The 19143-nt window shown below is 43.7% G+C and overlaps 1 protein-coding gene across 2 annotated transcripts in view; it reads right to left on the bottom strand.

Annotated features, from left to right (window-relative positions):
- Window positions 1-18811, bottom strand: part of LOC132536393 (high affinity cAMP-specific and IBMX-insensitive 3',5'-cyclic phosphodiesterase 8B-like) — a 40039-nt gene extending 21228 nt beyond the window's left edge. Inside the window, exons 1-2 of one of the 2 annotated variants that reach the window (XM_060184175.1) lie at window positions 18681-18811; window positions 15866-15925 (exon numbers count right to left, since the gene is read on the bottom strand). In XM_060184175.1, the coding sequence (XP_060040158.1) occupies window positions 15866-15892 (27 nt within the window). In that variant the 5' untranslated portion in view covers window positions 15893-15925; window positions 18681-18811. The remainder of the gene's footprint in view (window positions 1-15865; window positions 15926-18680) is intronic. The other variant, XM_060184176.1, reaches the window with a different exon arrangement.
- Window positions 18812-19143: the final 332 nt, after the last annotated feature.

Raw genomic sequence — 19143 nt, 5'->3', positions numbered from 1 at the left:
GTATTCTTTAATGTCAATATTATTACGAACAATAAAATATTGAATGTATTTCATTTAAAAGAACTTTTCTGATGTTACTACTATACTTTTAAAATGTTTACATTACAAATATAGAGAAAAGTAGAAACAATAATATAATAGTGTGTGTGTATATATATACACACACACCAACAGTATATATATATATATATTTATATATTTATATATATGTTATAGTATATGATAACAGTATATACTGTTATTATCTAGAATGACCTCCTTTCAGCAATAACGCACTCCTGGTCATCTGGCTTCACTGGTATCTGTACCAACTTTCCCAACTCTCCTTTTAGTTTGTAGAAAAGCCAAATATGATTGTATCCCAGTGCACCTGTTAAAGGCCTGGTACATGATTGGGGGGGAGACGTAAGCTGAGGGCAAGAGTGTTTAGTAGACGTCTATCACGTGGAGGTGTAACCACGTGTCAACAACTGTATTATATGCCATTAACTTCCCGGTGAGATCTTTACAAACCCTTTACATTTAAAAGGACCTATATCATTGTGTGACACCCTGACCAGTGAAAGTCACGACTGTCGTTTCTAGGTATGATTCCTAATCTTCACACGCACCTTCTCTGCTTACATACAACAGAACACAGCAAAGGGCTCTGCTCTTCAAAGCCGGCTATACAGTGATCACTAGATACTGATACATATACAGAGAAGCTTACACATACCCCCACCCCCCCAAAAAAAAAAAAGACTTTTCCAGATGGCTGGGGAAGACAGCCAATATTATTCTAGACCTAAACCTCCCAACAGATTCTTAGACTAAGTATCTGAATATATTACAAATGTTACTTGTCTTATACTGAATATATATATGTGTGTGTATATATATATATATATATATATATATATATAATCTTGTTTTCTTAAATGTTATGTTTCTAAAAGAAAAAAATCTTTTGTTGTCATGATTTTGACATTTTTTTTTCTTAGCGCGTGGCTTGAAGTTATGTGCTAGTCATACTCATGGTAGCTATATTTATTGTGGGCCCATAGTAGGTGGGGGTCTGTCCTCAGTCGACAATGACCTCAAGTCCTTTACCACAATGCAGCGTCTTGGGGAAAAATGTAAGGCAATTCTTATAAAAAAAAAAAAAAAGTGAAAGGCAGGGGCTGGGTATTGGTGCATCAAGGTGAGTGCATATGTCACAATGTGCAAGGGCCTGGCTCACACCTGCATGGGGAAGCTTCATGAGCGGCGAAATAGTGCTGCTGGTGTCTCTCTCCCTCCTCCCTTTAGATTTCTCTCTATCTCTATCCAATAAATAATAAAATTTAGAAAAAGGCAGGGGTAGATAGCATAATGGTTATGCAAAAAGACTCTCATGCTTGAGGCTCCAAAGTCTCAGGTTCCATCCCCCACATCACTATAAGCCAGAGCAGAACAGTGCTCTGGAAAAAAAGGAGGAGGAGGAGGAGGAAGGAGGAGAATAAGGAGGAGGAGAAAAGAAAAAAGAGAAAGAAAAAGAAAGGAAGATTAGAAAAAGAATGAGGGCAGTTTTATGAATTTCTTTTAATAATGAAAAGAATGCTTGAACTAAACAAGAAAACTGTGGTGAGAAACGACTCAGGGAGAATTAACTGGTCAGCGCAAAGTCTGTAGAGTTTTCCTTGGTCTAGCTGTGATATTAACACAAGAAATGCAACATGGAGAGGCCAAGAGTCAGAACTTGACACAACACCTGTCTGTCTGAATTACGGATCATGGAACAAACCTAAGCATTTTTTCCTTGACAGCATTAGGTCTAAGCTCTGCCGACAGTAAGAACACGTCGCTAGCTGGGAGAGAGCATAACGGGTGGGCAAAACACTTCCATGCCTGAGGCTCTGAAGCTCCAAGCTCAATCCTGAGAACTACTTCAACCAGTACTGAGCAGTACTCTAGTCTCTCTGTATCTTTTCTTCTGTATCTCTTTCTCATTAAAATAAATAAAATGATTTTTTTATTGCCTCCAGGGTTATCATTGGAGCTCAGTGCCAGCACTTGAATCCACTGCTCCTGGAGGCCATTTTTTCCTTCCTTCCTTCCTTCCTCCCTCCTTCTATCTATCTATCTATCTATCTATCTATCTATCTATCTATCTATCTATCTATCTGTCATACTGGATAGGACAGAGAGAAATTGAGAGGGGAAGAGTGATAGAAACAAAGAGAGAAAGAGCGACACCTGCAGACATGCCTCACTGCTCATGAAGGACCCCTGTAGGTGGTGAGTGGGGGGGGGGGCTGGAACCCGGGCCCTTGTGCATGGTAATATGTGTGCTTAACCGGTGTACCACAGCCAGGCCCCAAACAAATAAAACTTCGTAGGAACACAATTGCATTTTTACATTAGACATCTCCACAGCTATTAATTGATATGTCTTAAGTGTCCTTAATAGACTGGAGTGTTCCACCTTCAAAAAAAATATCCAATAAAAGCTACCCACAAAGTGAGTACCCACCAAGTGCCAGGCAGTGCTTTACTGTTACTTGAGAGTTCTCTCTGATGAGTAAAACAGAGTCCCTGCATTACAGTGGCAGAGCAGACAAGTACCTCTACCAAATACACTGACCTCTACCAAGTAAATGGCAGGCACGTTTGGTGCCAAGTGCTATCTACAAAAATAAAATAAAAAAATCAGTAGGGCTGAGTGGTGGTGCACCTGGTTAAACACACATAGTACAAGCACAGTAAGGATCTGAGTTCAAGCCCCCTGCTCCCCACCTGCAGGGGGAACACTTCACAAGTAGTGACACAGGTCCCCAGGTGTCTTTCTTTCTCGTGTTCTGTCTCTCCATCTTCTCCCAACTTCTCTCTGTCCTGTCCAGTAAAATGGGGGGGGGGGGGAATGGTTGGCAAGAGCAGTGGATTTGAAGTGCGGGCACTGAGCCCCAGCAATAACCCTGGAGGCAAAAAAAAAAAAAGAAGAAGAAGACAATGGAGGTAATTTGAATGCTGGTAGGACCATTAAGTAGGGTGGTTAGGCAGGCCTCACTGAAAAAGTGATGGACATGCAAATACTTGAAGGAACAGCAAAGCTAACCAAGCTGGAATCTAAAGGCCAAGCATTCCAGGGAGAGGTTCAGTTCTCCTGACCCCTACAGAGTCACTCACGTCTCATGTTAAGGAAACAAGAGTGACAGACTGGGGCACAGCAGAGTGGGAGAGGAAGTCAGCGTCATAACAGAGGGTTGGCCGTGGTCTGGCTCTCTTCAGAACTTGGAGAACTGAATTTCATGGAAACTTATAAGACTGACTGAAAATGTGAAATTTTATTCATTATGCCTTGCTATTTTCTGTATTTTTGTTAATATAGAGGGGGGGAGAAAGAGAGGAGAGACACCTCATCCCTACTCCATCATCCACAGAGCTGACCTAAGCCAGTCTTGGTGCCAGGACTTGAACCCATGGACCTGTGCTTGGTAAGACACATCCTTTGCCAAAGTTATTTCATGGCTCTATCTCCTGTATTACTGATACTTTAATATCTAGAGTTTGTTGGTCCTGAATCACCTGCCAAGAACAAGGTACTTCCTAGAGACAGGAACTTGCCTCAGAAGTCATCTTTCGATCTGAAGCATTATTATTGTGCTGGAAGTCATCCTTCACAGGCAATCTCACCCGTGCCTATGCCTCCGCTCCCTCCTCTGTTGGCAGACTCTCATGTTCAAAACCATTATCTACTTGCCCTGATCATTTCACAGTCAAGTATCAGACAACTAGACACACCTGCTTTGATCCAGACTCTGTCCAGATAACCCCACAAAATCCTTGCCTATATCTTCCTTTTGCTCATTATGCCTCCCAAGGCACCCTGGTGTACTGCTCGTTGTGACTTTTTCAGGAACTGAGACCAGTATATTATATTACCATTGTTGTTGTTGTTATTCCAGAATACTACTCAGTTTTGGTTTATAGCAATGCCAAGAATTGAAGCTGGAACCTTCAAGTCTCAGGCATGGAAGTCTTTTGAATAATCATTAGGCTATCTCCCCAACCCCAAAAATATCTTTTCAATAACACTATCTCTTCATCTTCTTTTTTTGTGTGTGTGCCTTCAGTGTTATCACTGGGGCTCAGTGGTGGCACTAAGAATCCACCTCTGATGGTAGATTCTTTTTCCATTTAGTTGTTAAGACAGAGTAATTGGGAGAAGAAGGAGAGATAGAGAGAAAGAGAGACGCCTGCAGACCTGCTTCACCACTTGTGAAGCATCCCCCCTGCAGGTGGGGAGCAGGGACTCAAACCTGGGTCCTTGTGCTTAGTACTTTGTGCACTTAACCAAGTGCACCACCACCCAGCCCCTTTGTCACTTAGCCTCACCACACATGCACAATAAGATCTAAACCTGAAATGGGACTATTTGTGTCATACTATAAAAGCACTCAATAGAGAATTTCTTTGGGCCATATTTAAAATCCTTCCCATTTGTAAAAAAAAAAAATCATAAAGATTACCTATCAATAATTCAACTTCCAAGCAAAAGATAAATCCATAGAGATAAAAAAATGCATGCAATGAGAAGCACTGCAGTAATCACCTCTTTTGGTGATCACCTACCTCTGGAAAAATGACATTTTCTCAAAGAAAATGTATATGGTAGGTATTAACCAAAGAACAAAAACTTAAAAAAAAAAGTCCTCTATGTACTCACTGCCTCTGCAGACTCACTACTTTGCAATGCATACTTTAAAAGTTGTTAAAGGTATATATAACTGACTCAAAATATATCTGACTCAGTTTTCGGTGCTAAAATGACTCTACTCCATGCCTCTGATGCACTTTCATTTTGCTTTCTAATCCCCTCCTTCAGCGATCTGTTTGTGTAATGACATAGCGGTTATCACAGAGAGACAAGGAACCAGGGCCAGGGGGTGGTGCACCTGGTTAAGCACACACCACAGTGAGCAAGGACCCGGGTTCAAGTCTCTGGTTCTTTTCCCACCTGCAGGGGGAGAGCTTCACGAGTGGTAGAGCAGGGCTGCAGGTGTCTCTCTGTCTCTCACTCCTTCTCTATCTCCCCCTCCCCTCTCAATTTCTCTCTATATATATCTGATAACAAATTAAATAAAATTTTAAAAAGGAAATTAAATTTCAAGAGAGAGAGACAGAGAACCAACACCACCACATACTCTGCTGTCTGTGCTTACATAGGCAAAGGCCCAGCATGGGTACTTTATAAAAAAAAAAAAAAAAAAAACCAAAACATTCTTGGTCACTGATCATGCTGCAAATTTGTTTCTTACACAATGACTTGTGAACTACAGACCTACTAGCAAAGTTCATAATTTATGGAATTATTCACAGAAGATATTCACGTAAGTTCAGTCTAAAATAGATCAAGAGTCTGGTGTTATTTAAATGAAAGATGAAATTGGGGAATCTTGGCACTGCCTAACACAAGCTTAGTCCTCTTTTTCAAATACTCAAGGACTCAAAGACAGCTCATACAATTAAGTGCATGCCTCTCTTATTTTAATTTTTTCTTGATAGGACAAAGAGAAATTGAGAAGGAAGGGGAAATAGAGAAGAGAGAAAGACACCTGCAGACTTGCTTCACTGCTCGTGAAGCGTCCTCCCTGCAAGTGGGGAGTGGGGCTCGAACCCAGCCCCTTGAGCATGGTGAGGTGTGCACTTAGCTGGGTGCACTACCACCAGCTCCCTTAAATGCATGTCTTACTACACTCTAGGCTCTGCGTTTGAGCCCTGGGACCACAAAGGGACACCACGGACATCATGGGAGGAGGACTTCACAAACGGTGGAATAGTGTTATAGTGGGTCTTCTGTCTCTCCTCTGTCTTTAAAATAAAGGATGAAAAAGTCATCTGGGAGAGACCCCGAAACTCATGCATATGTGAGGTCCTGGATTCATTACCCAATGCCACCACAGGAAAGAAAGAAAAGAAAGGAAGAAAGAAAGATCAAATGTAATCCTATTCAAGTGTAACTATGACAACCTTGAATTGCCTTGCAGGATTTTCTTCTATCTCCAGGAAGAACACTACCTAAACCATCCTGTAACCACAAAACTAGTCGTTAGGCCAAACTGGACTGAGAAAATTAAGGCATGGCCCAGAGGAAAGGGCCTGGGGATGAAGTGCAGAGGGGGAGTTCCACAGATCATGATTTAACAATGATTGACAAGATTCCACACAGCTCCCACCACCAGAGTTCCATATCCCCTCCTCTCCATTGGAAGGTTCCCTCTTATTTATCCCTCTCTGGGAATATGGAGGAAAACTATTTTTACGGTGCAGAAGGTGGGAGTTCTGGCTTCTGTCATTGCTGCTCCGCTGGACATGGGCATTGGCAGGTGGATCCACTCCCCTAGCCTGTGTCTATCTTTCCCTAGTGGGGCAGGGCTCTGGGGAGGGGAGGCTCCAGGACACATGGGTAAGGGCATCTGCACAGGGAAGTCAGGTTGGCATCATGGTAGCATCTGTAACTTGGTGGCTGAAAAGCAGTGAGATCTAGATATTTGGGGGTCTTCATGTTGGAAGAAGCTAGGAAGTATATTTTAGGTCTGTTTCAAGGGGCCCATGACTTAACTAATTCTTGCCTGAGCCGGACAGCTAACACACAGGTAGGCTAAGAGTATTGTCTGGGAAGATGGTGTCAGAGCTGAGAATACAACTAGAAAGCTGGATTAGGGAAGAGAGATGCTCCCAAAAAGTATATAAATATCATTAACTATTAACCCCACCAACCTGACCCAGGGCCCATGTCTATTCATATTCATCACAGGAGCCTATGTGACCTCTGAGTCCCTGTAGGGCTGAGCTCACAGTCCAAGGTCACAGCTGGGAACATTCTAGGCTGCTCTCATTTCAGGATCAGTCTTTCTCCAGTGTGGCAGATGGGGTCAGTTTCTACTACTGTTGTTCTCCATTGAAGGCAAGGTCCTAGAGAGACCCACAAGAGGGTTTATGATGTTCCTGATGGAGAAGAGCAGTGATGGTGGAGAGAGGGATCTGTTAGAGATCTAGGCCCATCATGTCTGTGTGGGAGTTGCAGGATTCCCTGACTAGGGCCATATATGATGGGGTGGCCTGGTAGTGACCAAAAGGGGCGTCATTAAAATGAGCCCGTCTCTTGCCTTTATCCAGCATTTACAAACCTAATTTGTCCAACAAGATTCGAGTTAGAGTGATTGAGTAAAGTCAAATAGGAAGTAGGGAAGGAGGGTAGCTAAGTCTAAGTAGAAAATATTTAAGAAAAAAAGAAAATATTTGATTAAATACTTTCTCGTGCTTAATTTTTAAAAGTATCTTTTTTTTTTTTTTTTAGGTCTTTCTACTTGCTTGCTGCACTTATTGAGTCACTGTAGAACATTGCACACTTTTACTTTAAGTAAATTTTTCCCCAGCTTATGGATTCATGTGCACATGTGCATTACCCCATGGGCCCTGGTCTGTATCTAGATTCTGTAACTTTGTTAGGAAGTGCACCACCTGAAATGGAATTAAGGAGTCCTGTGAGCCAGGAAAGGTCTCACCCGAGCTCTGCAGCTGAAGGGCTGCCATCCCATGTCTGGTACCTCTGGACACTGTCCAAAGTGAAGCATGTCGAGGGGGCCCTGTTGCATCCACGTCTCCCAGTTCTATCAAAGGCCTATCCATGGCTCAAACTCATGTCATCTTGCAGCACTAGACATCTTTGTAACCACTCCTTTCTACAAGTTTTATCAAGAAAGTACTGGAAAATATTTCATGATCTTTGATAATAACCTTTGATAGCAAAATTAGAACGAACTGGCTTTCTCTGGTAAAGGCCAATTACAAAAAGGATGAAAACAAAACTTTTCCTTAAGTCAAAGATTATGTAAGGACTCCCTATTCTTTGTGTTTATTTTAAGTAAGAGTATTTCTACCCATCTCAAGAGAATCAGGAATATTTGCTATTAAATATCTCCTTTCAGAATACTGGTTTGGCTTTCAGCAAAAACTGAGTAAACAGGAGTTTCTAGAATAGGCCACAAGTATAGAAGACATAAATTGTATCCAAGGGGCCAGGTGGTGGTACACCTGGTTGTTACAATGTGCAAGGACCCAGGTTTGAGCCTCCAGTCCCCACCTGTAGGGGGAAAGCTTCACCATTGGTGAAGCAGGGCTGCAGGTGTCTCTGTGTCTCTCTCCCTCTCTATCACCCCCTTCCCTCTCAGTTTCTGAAAATCTGTATTCAATAAATAAATAAGGATAATAATGAAAAGAAATAAAAGGTGGTCCAGGAGGTAGCACAGTGGATAAAGCATCGGACTCTCAAGCATGAGGTCCTGAGTTCAATCCCCGGCAGCACATGTACCAGGGTGATGCCTGGTTCTTTCTCTCTCCTCCTATGTTGCTCATTAATAAATAAATAAAATCTAAAAAAAATAAATAAAAGTTGTATCCATATACTAATAACTATGTGGTCTATTTAATCAGAGTTTAATTTAGTTAGGAAAAAATAATTTGCAAACTTTCCTTAGATGTTGTTAGGAAAGTGATGCTAATAACAGCTATAGCTGGAGGAGAATTTTCAAAGATGGGCTACTATATACAACAGGTACTTTACATGTACAATTTATTCAATAACCCTGTGTATACTTGACAGACACACCAAAGATCTGGGATGGCTAAAGGCTCACCCATTGCCACATAGTAAAATCTGCAAGAGATCATCTGATCTCAAAGCCTATGCAAGCATTAAGCAACTTATTCTAATTTTTGCCCCCCAAAATATGGAATCCAAAAATTCCAAGAAACTCATGGGTTCCATGAAAGTGTCTGGGCTGAATGGTGGGGACGGTCCCACTCTCTGAAGGGAGGCTGGTCAGCCCACTCTGCCGGTCAAGGAAGACGGGTCCTGACATGAGAGCAGCCTAGAATGTCCCAGCTGTGACCACAAACTGTGAGCTCAGACTGACAGGGACTCAGAGGTCACACAGACTCCTGTGCTGAATCTGAATAGAATATGGGCCCTGGGTCAGATCGATGGGGTTTACAGCTAATAGTATTCTTATACTTTCCTCATGTTTGGGAGCTACTTTCTTCCCTAATCCAGTTTAATGGTCCTGTCCTCAATTCTGACACCATCTTCCCAGACAATACTTTTAGTGCATATGCATGTCAACTATCAGGCTCAGGCAAAAATTACTAAAGTCATGGGCCCCTTAGAATATACCTAAAATAGACTTCCTACCTTCTTCCCACATGAAGACCCCTAATTTCATTTGCTCTATTCCAACCTTTGGGTTCCTGTTTATTAAACAATTTGTCCTGCTTTCTATTTTACTGCCTTTAGGCCACCAAGATGCAGATGCTGCTATGATTCCATCCTGACTTCCGTGGGCAGATGACCTCACCAGTGTGTCCTGGAACCTCCCCTCCCCAGAGCCCTGCCCCAGTAGGAAAAGACAGACACAGGCTGGGGGTGTGGATCCACCAGCCAACATCTATGTCCAACAGAGAAGCAATGACAGAGAAGCCAGACCTTCTACCTTCTGCACCGTAAAAATAATTTTGCTCTATATTTCCAGAGAGGGATAAGGAATAGGGAAGTTTCCAATGGGACATGGAACTCTGGTGGTGGGAACTGTGTGGAATTGTACCCATGTTATCTTGTTAATCATTATTAATTCATGAATAAAGAAATAAAAAAGGAAGTGGCTGGGCTAGCAGACAGCATCGTCTGAGACAGAATGTGAGAGACATCTCTCTAACGAGGCTACGGAGCCTACTATATACAAAATCTGTAATATACAGCCCTTCCAGAAATATAGTCTGTGGAAGAACAGATTTTATTTTTTTTTTGCCTCCAGGGTTACTGCTGGGGCTCAGTGCCTGCACCATGAATCCACTGCTCCTGGAGGCCACCTTTTCCCTTTTGTTGCCCTTGTTGTCTATTGTTGTTAATATTACTGTCGTCCTTGTTGTTGGATGGGAGGACGGAGAGAAATGGAGAGAGGAGGAGAAGACAAAGAGGAGGAGAGAAAGACAGACACCTGCAGACCTGCTTCACCACCTGTGAACTGACTCCCCTGCAGGTGGGGAGCCGGGGGCTCGAACTGGGATCCTTAGCCAGTCCCTGCGCGTTGCGCCACATGAGCTTAACCCGCTGCGCCATCACCCAGCGCCCCAAAGGACAGATTTTTAAAGGAAAACACTGCTTGTTCAGAAAGGCACAAGCTATGAAGATCCACTTCCATGTCCAGCTGGAAAGCCCCGTATGAGGGGGGTATGTGTGTGGGAGGGAGGATACAGAACTCTTAGCAGAAGCATGTAAATTCTACACACTGGTGGAAGGCCATGTCCTCTAAACCGTTACAAAGAAAAGGCCACTTGGTCTTACAGATGGTATCATGGTGATAAGAATCTACTGCCTCATAGTATTTCTCTTCCTTTTTATTTTCTTGCCAAGACTGGAAATCTGACTTCGGCTGTGAGTCACATCCACTCACCCAGGAGAGCCATGCTGGGCAGCATCACGCTGCTTCCCTCCAGCACTCGCACCCGTCCCGCTCTGCCAGCTCGTGTGGGCCATGCACAGCCCCGCGTCCCCAGGTCTCAGGTGGGGGGACATTTCCCTTGGTGAACTCCGCACACACTCAGACACAACCACAGTCAGAAATGTCCTCATCAAACAAGTTCCTCCCAAGCTCTAAGGGCTGATGTAGACAAATTAGGGCTTTTTTTCTTTTCTTCTTGACATGCCAATGAAATAACAAAATAGATACTTCCCTCCAAGAAAATAAACAAAAAGTGAGGACACTGGAACACAGTGTGATTTTTTTCAAAGACAGTTGGAATCTCAGTAGCAGAAACACTAAGCTGGCACTCAATGGTAGCTCTGTTTCTTAGAATGCTAGAAACAATACAAAAAGGGTGGGGACAGATAGCATAATGGTTACGCAAAGAAATTCTCAGGCCTGAGGCTCCGGAAAACCGAGGTTCAAATCCCTGTACCACTATAAACCAGAGCTGAGTAGTGCTCTGGTTAAAAAAAAAAAAAAAAGAAAGAAAGAAAGAAAGAAAGAAAGAAAGAAAGAAAGAAAGAAAGAAAGGGAAAAGAAACAACACAAAAAGACAAGCTACCAGACCAGAACTCTTGCACTGTCAGGGAACCTGGCACCGTCTCTGCACCCCTGCGTGCCTGGTGTGCAGTCCTGGTTCATCAAGAAGATACTCTGGAGATCATGACTAGGGGTGGGGGGACCCTATGTTCAACCATCTTTGATTATGACCAGGTAAATGGTAGACATCTTTGCTTCTAAATTGAGCTTCTCATCTTTTCTTTTTTTTTTTTAAATGAGTTCTTCTGCCCCTTGTTCAGGGTACCTGGCCATTTGCATTTGCTGTCCTTTGGGGCCAAACTCAAATGACAAGATACCAGGTGGGGACCTCTGTGTGTTATACAGGAACTGAAGACATCCTGGCTCACAGAATGGGTTCATGACACTCATTATATTTCAGAGCTTACAAATATAATCTAGAAGTATTTTGGAACCTTTTCATAGACCAAATACAACACATCCAAAATTATAGACTTTTTTTTCATTGATGGGGTTATTATTTGATCTGTAAAGCTTATCAAAAGCCTGTTTCTGAGGCCAGAAACAGAATATAGCTGAGTTTCTATTGACTGCTGAGGATACGTATTAAAGATGATTAAAAGGGGGAGTTGGGTGGTAGTGCAGCTGGTTAAGCGCACATGGCACAAGGACTGGCGTAAGGATCCTGGTTCGAGCCCTGGCTCCCCACCTGCAGAGGAGTCACTTCACAGGTGGTGAAGCAGGTCTGCAGGTCTCTGTCTTTCTCTCTTCCTCTCTGTCTTCCTTTCCGCTCTCCATTTCTCTCTGTCCTGTCCAACGACAAAGATATTAATGACAACAACAATAGTAACTACAACAACAATAAAAAAACAAGGGCAACAAAAGGGAAAATAAATAAATATTTAAAAAATGTTTAAAAGATGATTAAAAGGCAAATGGAGAGTAAAGGCATAAGAGAGCCTACAATTTCTAATCTAGGGAAAAAGACAATTTGAGGAAGCTGTTAATTTAATAAAAAGCAGAAAGAAAGGACAGGGTAGTAAAATGGAAAGCACAAAATAAGAAAAAAAAAAAAACTTAAGGAAATAATTCAGTTTACCATGACATCAAACAGAAAACATTTCAAGGAAAATTCAATGCAAGTATGAAGCCCACACCCGGAAACCTTTTAATAAGCCACTTTTTGAAAGAAGTTAAAAATCTAAATAAACAGAGAGGCATCTTATGGGAATGAACTAGAGGACAAAATTGTTAACATAATAACACTCTTGCAACTGACTCACTGCAGTCACTATCAAAATCCCAGCTGGTCCTCCTACCCAGCCCAGAAATGAACAAGCTGATCCTCAAATCCACATGAAGTTGCAGTGTCCCCAGAGAGTCAAAGCAAACCTGAAAAATAAGATGCTGGGGACTCACACTTCAAAGCTACTGTAAGGAATCCAGCCAGCATGGTAGGACAGACACAAAGTAATGGAAGCAAAGGACTCTGGGGAAGGAGGGACAGGGGTGGGATTGAGGGGCTCTGGGCTCCTGGTGTCCGACAGAGTTCCCCACGTTGGGGGGAAAGCCTTGCAGACACCATGAAAGGAAGCCGAGAGGTTCTTTCTGTGCGTCAACCATGGCACTGCAAACCATTAACAACCCCCCTCTTCAATAAAGTGGGGAAGATAATATAATGAAAGAAGGAAGTCAAGAATCCAAAAGTAAGCCCTCATCATGAGCTGAATTTTGTCAGAAGTGCCAAGACAATCCAATAGGGAGCTAAAATGCTTTTAAACGAGTGCTACTGGGGTAACCAGATGGCGCTTCTTGCAAAAATAATAAAATCCCTACCCCTCTCATCATATACAAAAACCGACTCAGAATGGATCACAGAGGTCAACATAAAAATAAGAGCTAAAATTCCAAAATGCTTAGAAAACAGTATGTCTTGACCTCTTTGAGATCTCAGACCAGGCAACAGATTCTTAGACACAGCATAAAGCGGCATGTCAAATAGGACACGCTTAGAAGTAGCTACAGCTTTCTCTTGCCCATGTTGATTTACTTGATACTTTCCAGCTGAGCCTAAAATATATTCAAAAGCAAGAGCAAAAATCATTCATGGAAAGGTATATAGTATAATCTCAAAAATTAGAAATTTTGGCAGAAATTTTATTTTATTTTATTTATTTGTTTTCCCTTTTGTTGCCCTTCTTGTCTTTTCATTGTTGTTGTAGTTATTATTGTTGCTGTTATTGATGTTGTCATTGGATAGGACAGAGAGAAATGGAGAGAGGAGGGGAAGACAGAAAGGGGGAGAGAAAGGGAAACACCTGCAGACCTGCTTCACCACCTGTGAAGCGACTCCCCTGCAGGTGGGGAGCCGGGGGTTCGAACCGGGATCCTTACGCCGGTCCTTGCACTTTGCGCCACGTGTGCTTAACCCACTGCGCTACCGGGGCCTGACTCCTGAAAAATTTTTTTAAGAATAAAAGGGGGCAAAGGGAAAAGTAAGTATCTGTGATCATTTCAGGAAAAATTCTGAAGTGAAGGCTAGAGTTTCTTGAATCATGCCTGTGTTTTCCAAACAGTTTCATGAAGCGTTTTCATATGCACACACGCACACTGAGGAATGAGCAGGATAAATACGGGCACAGTCAGCCTCTCTATGAGCCTATCTGCTAGATGCTTGTATCATACACATGTGCATTTCCCACAAGTAATATCTGCTCCTGCCCTACACATCTATACATACAGGGAACTATGCAGTAACAGGACCTACTATGAACATTCTGCAAATCTGGGTACTGTAGAAGCAGGCGCCTTTAAGAAGAGCCTTTTCAGGCAATATATTACAGTTTGAAGCACTCTTATCTTGCATATTCACGGACAAGACAGAACAGGAAAGAAATGAAGAGAAATGAAACTAATTGATCGAACACTACACGAATCCAAAGAAATATTTTAGAAACTGCTCTGGGAATAAATTCTGGCATCAAATCCTTTGTCACTGCCTTGACTCAGATCAGAAACAAGCACACACACACACCCCACCATGATTACTGGAATTTTCCACTTGTTTGTATTCTATACAAATAACTGTGGCTTATGTTTATTTTAGTGATTTTTTTCTCTCTGCTCCTAAATTTGTTTTCATCAAATTTTCCCAAGCTTCCATCTCTTCCTTTTTTCCTCCCCCTCTCTTCTTCCCTTGATTTGCATTCCCTTTTCCAACCAACAGTAAAAACCTTTTTTTTCCCCTCTCCATTTGCTCACAAATCAAACAGTACATGTCTGTGGCCAGTTTTTCACTTGCATATTGGTTGGCTGGCTGTCACCCTTTCTGCATCTTCACTCCTGCCAGGTGCTAACAAGCTTTGACTTCAGAAGAAGGAGGTTCACTTAGAAGGCCTCATAGGATGACATATATGCAGGAGGGGTGTAGCGGCTGCTTTCAAGGTCAGCCCCCCTCACATTTCTTTAAAGCAGGCAGAGGGAGCTGAAGGGGTTATGGAAGGACAGTCATAGTTACTGTGGTCCATGCTGTGGGTGGACTTTTCTTTCCCTGATAACAGCCTAAGAGAATGCTTGGTTCAAATTAGACAGGATAAGAAAGGGGAAATTTTTGTCATCACCTTTAAAAAATATTCTTTTATTGCTTCCAGAGTTATTGCTGGGACTCAATGCCTATATGATAAATCCAGTCCTCCTGGTGGATTTATTTTTTCTTTAGCATTTCTTGCCCCTCCTTTTTTTCTTTTTCTTTTAATTGAACAAGAGTAATAGAGAAGGGACAAGGTGGATAAACAGGTAGGGGACAGAGAGCACAGTTTCTCAGTTTTTTTACTCATGAAGCTTCCTCCCCTACAGGCAAGGGCTAGGGTCTTGAACCCAGGACCTTAGGCATGGTAAGGAGCATTCTACTGGACGCCCCCTGCCTGCACCCTGCTCTGTCAACACCTCTTTCTAGCCGACAACACTTCTCCTCTGAGCACTTTCCACCTCTAGGCAGAGCTCTGGGCACTTGATGTTATTATTTTCAGTACAAATTCCCTATAGGAGAGATGCTATTACTTCTGCCTTACGGAGCAGGTCCTGGGTGGGGAAGTGAAGCCACACAGGCTACGCCAAACAGTAAGTTCCAGGCAGAACCAGCATTCACAGCTATTCACAGCCAGCGGGTGCCCGCGGCTAAGTCCACCGTTCACCACACATGACGTTTTCCCTTCCTGGCTGCAGCAAGATGTGGGACAAACTTGGTTTGAGGGGAAGAATCATGGGAAGGGTGGGTGGTGGCGCACCTGGTTGAGCGCACACATGGTACAATGCACAGAACCCGGGTTTAAGCCCCTGGTCCCCACCTGCAGGGGAAAACTTTGCAAGTGGTGAAGCAGGTCTGCAGGTGTCTCTCTGTCTCTCTCCCTCTCTATCAACCCTCTCCCTCTTGATTTCTGACTGTCTCTCTCCAATAATAATTTTTTTAAAAAGAATCATTCTCCCTCACAATCCACCGTGCCGTCAACTCATTATATTTATATTCAAGAGTAGTGTTTCCATCTTCAAGACCTTTGAGTCCTCAGGTGCGGCAATAAGAACGTGTGCTTATAACACGGGTGCATTCTACACCTGCCACACAGTCACAACACAGGAGTCCCTGCACACACACGCACATGCACCTACAGCCAGGCGAGCACAGCAGGTGCTGGGGGTGGGTCTGACTGCGGGGACAGGGTGTCTCCCAGCGGCTGTGGCAGAGACGTCCTCAGACGGGGCTGACAGACACAGGCACACGCGTCCTGTGGAGTTGGGAGACATACCTGGATAGGGTCCTGCGTCAGTCTCATGGGCCCGATGCGTACCTCCGAAGAAGACACCTGCTAAAGGAAGAACGACAGGTGAGAGGCGTCCGGTCTGACCCTACACACGGGGACAAACCCTCCCTGACACATGCTATGAAACAAGGGACCCCATCCACTGACCTGACGCAGGCCACCAAGTGCTATGCACAGTCTACCCCAGGTGCTGTGAGGACACAGGTCCTGAAGATGCCTCACAAGGGGCTGGGTGGCAATGCACCTGGTTGAGTGCACATGTTACAATGTGCAAGGACCTGGGTTCGAGCCCCTAGTCCCCACCTGTAGGGGGAAAGCATTGGAGCAGTGTTGCAGGTGTCTGTCTTTCTCTCTTTCTATAGCCCCCTTCCCTATGGATGTCTGGCTGTCTCTATTCCATAAATAAAGATAATTATAAAAAAAATTTTAAAGATCTCAACAAACTTTAAAAAAATAAAGAAAAGACAAAGGAAATTCTTTGTAGGACATAACTCTAACTGCTAAGAGGTAGAATTTCAGGTTTTTTGTTTTTCTTCCTTTTTATTTTAAGTACATGGATTTTTCAATAAGCGTCACAACTTTATAGACGAAACTAATTTGAGAAGTACTGAATTCCTAGTATGTGTCAGGCATGGTATGTAGTTAATGTTTACCTTCAGAGAGTTCATGAGAGTTAAGTTTTCTCTCCATGTGGGAGCTAAAGCATTTCCATGGTTTAAGTCGGGTGCAGAACCACCCCAAAACTACTGCAAGCGGAATGAACATCACTGCCCTATCCAGCATGGGAGCTTGGTGCCCAGCCCTGGCTCTGAAGACTGTTTATTGCTGGAAATAGATGTGCTCTTTCAGAAGCTGTTTGCCTACCAGAATTTTGCTAGAACAGTAACAATGAAGAAGTGAATTCAGGGGAGGAGACAGTTGGCCTAGTACACTGAGCACACTTTACTGTGCTCCAGAAGCCAGGCTCAGAGGCCAGGTGGTGGCACATCTGGTTGAGTGCTCACTGGCACAACAACCCAGGTTCAAGGCCCGGCCCCCACCTGCAGGAGGGAAGCTTCACGAGTGGTGAAGCAGAGCTGCCAGTGTCTCTCCATCTCTCTCCTTCTCTATCTTCCATTCTCTTCTCAATCTCTATCCAACAAATAAATAACGTATTTTTAAAAAGAGAGAAGCCAGGCTCAAACCCCAGGACCACGTGGGAACCTGCAGGTGGTGGTGTGGTGTTCTGTTGCCTCTCCCCTATTTTGTCTCCCTCCACTCTCTCTGTGTCTGCAATAACAGTAATGAAATAGTCGAACCACAGGCAACACAATCATGTATGTCTGAGGCCTCAGTGCTGCTGCAACCCAAGTCAGCTCGGCTTGGTGAGTCACGGTAAGCGTGCTTGGTGACCCAGAGTATTTATTTAGTCTTGACGTGATCTCTTGGCTTCACTGCACTCACCAGGCACAGATGGTCCCCTCCAAGAAAGCCACCTGCTAACGGTCTCTTTCTTTAAAATTATTATCTTTATTATCACTGTCTTTACTTATTTATTGGATAGAGATAGTCAGAAATCAAGAGGGAAGGGAGTGACAGAGAAGGAGAGAGAGGGGAGGACCAGGGGGTGGCGCACCTGGTTGAGCACACATGTTGCAGTGTGAAAGAGCTTCACAGGTTCAAGGCCCCAGTCCCCACCTGCAGGGGGGAAGCCTTATGAGTGGTGAAGCAGGGCTGCAGGTGTCTCTCATCCTCTCTATCTCCCCCCCTTTCCTCTTTATTTGTGTCCAAATACAGTAAATAAGTAAACATAATAAAATTTAAAACAAAAACAGAGACAGAGAGACACCTGCATCCCTGCTTCATCACTCATAAAGCCTTCCCCCTGCAGGTGGGACCGGGGCCTTGGACCCGGCTCCTTGCGCATTTAACATGTGCGCTGAACCAGAGGTGCCACCACCTGCCTCCCCGCCCCCAGTGGTTTCTCCAGAAAAATTTTAGCCTTCTGCCCCCAGAGACACTTCCAGGGACAGAAAATAAATTAAATAATCAATTAAAAAAAAACTAAACTAAAGGATCAAATAAAGTGACTTGCTTTGACTAGAGTTATGAAGCTAGGGCAGAACTCTGCAAGAAAGGCCCCAAATGAGAATCTGGATCATGAATTAAAGATTCACTCCCATCAATGCCTTCCAGTACACCTCATAGTTGTCAACCGTATGTGTGTATGTGGCAGTCACAGGGCCATTTTAAACTCTGCCGTGAAAATATAGGATGATGGTGTGAATGGGCCCTGCGCCTGTTTCCATGCTAAGTGAGGCATTTCCACATGAGCGAGCTTAACAGGAGATGGGAAATGGTCACTAAGCAGGACCAAGGAGTTTATTAATTTATTAGTGAGAAAGATAGGTGAAAAGAAGGAAAGAATCAGACGTCACTCTGGTACAAGTGCTGCTGGGGATTGAACTCGGAACCTCATGCTTGAGAGTTGAGTGCTTTATCCACTGTGCTACATCCCAGACCATGCAGCATGGACTTTTAAAATCAAGCCTAGTGGCAGAAATATCTGGTCCCTGCCCACTGAAAGGAGCGATCCTGCAGCTTTCTCCCACTCCAGTTCCATGGCCGCATAGAGCACGCTCATCTCAGCCTGAGTAAACTCAGTAGAGAAAACAGAACCGCATGGGGAGCTGTCAATACTTTACTCATTGTCACTTGTGCTGTCCTTTGGCTCTTGGCCTGTACTCCTATTCCTCTGGCCTTGACTTCTCTGTCGATGAGAAAATCAACCATCCCAGCAGAAGCCCATCATAACTTCTACCTGTCCTCACTGGCTCTGACGGCTGGCAGAAAGCAGGGCTCCACAAAGAAAAATCCACAGCAAGTGATGTCCACAGACAGCAGCAGCAGGGTGCAGAGTCCTGATTCTGACACACGTCTCCCTGTCTGATTGTAAACAGCCATTTATTGATGTCTGTGGAGCGGTGCTAAGACTCTACCTCTGAGAGTGAACTCTGAGCAATCACAGACATGTTGATCTTCAACCGGTTAGTCTATTATCAGATTCCAGGAAGTAACCAAGTTTGCCAGGGACAACTGGTCAAAGGGGAAAGCCAATAGGTAACAGAATTTGAGGACCTGAAAGGAGACTAGAACATGAGTGTGAAAAATAAACATATCTCCTAACTACTCTGACTGCAAGACTTTCCCACCAGCCAAATGAGAAAGAACCACTTTAACTATACATCACACTGCAGAAAAATATCCACAATAAATAGAGTGCC

Source organism: Erinaceus europaeus, unplaced genomic scaffold (assembly GCF_950295315.1).
Source record: "Erinaceus europaeus unplaced genomic scaffold, mEriEur2.1 scaffold_489, whole genome shotgun sequence".
NCBI lineage: Eukaryota > Metazoa > Chordata > Mammalia > Eulipotyphla > Erinaceidae > Erinaceus > Erinaceus europaeus.
Note: the sequence above shows the minus strand (reverse complement) of the source record. Positions and strands in the feature narration are given on the sequence as shown.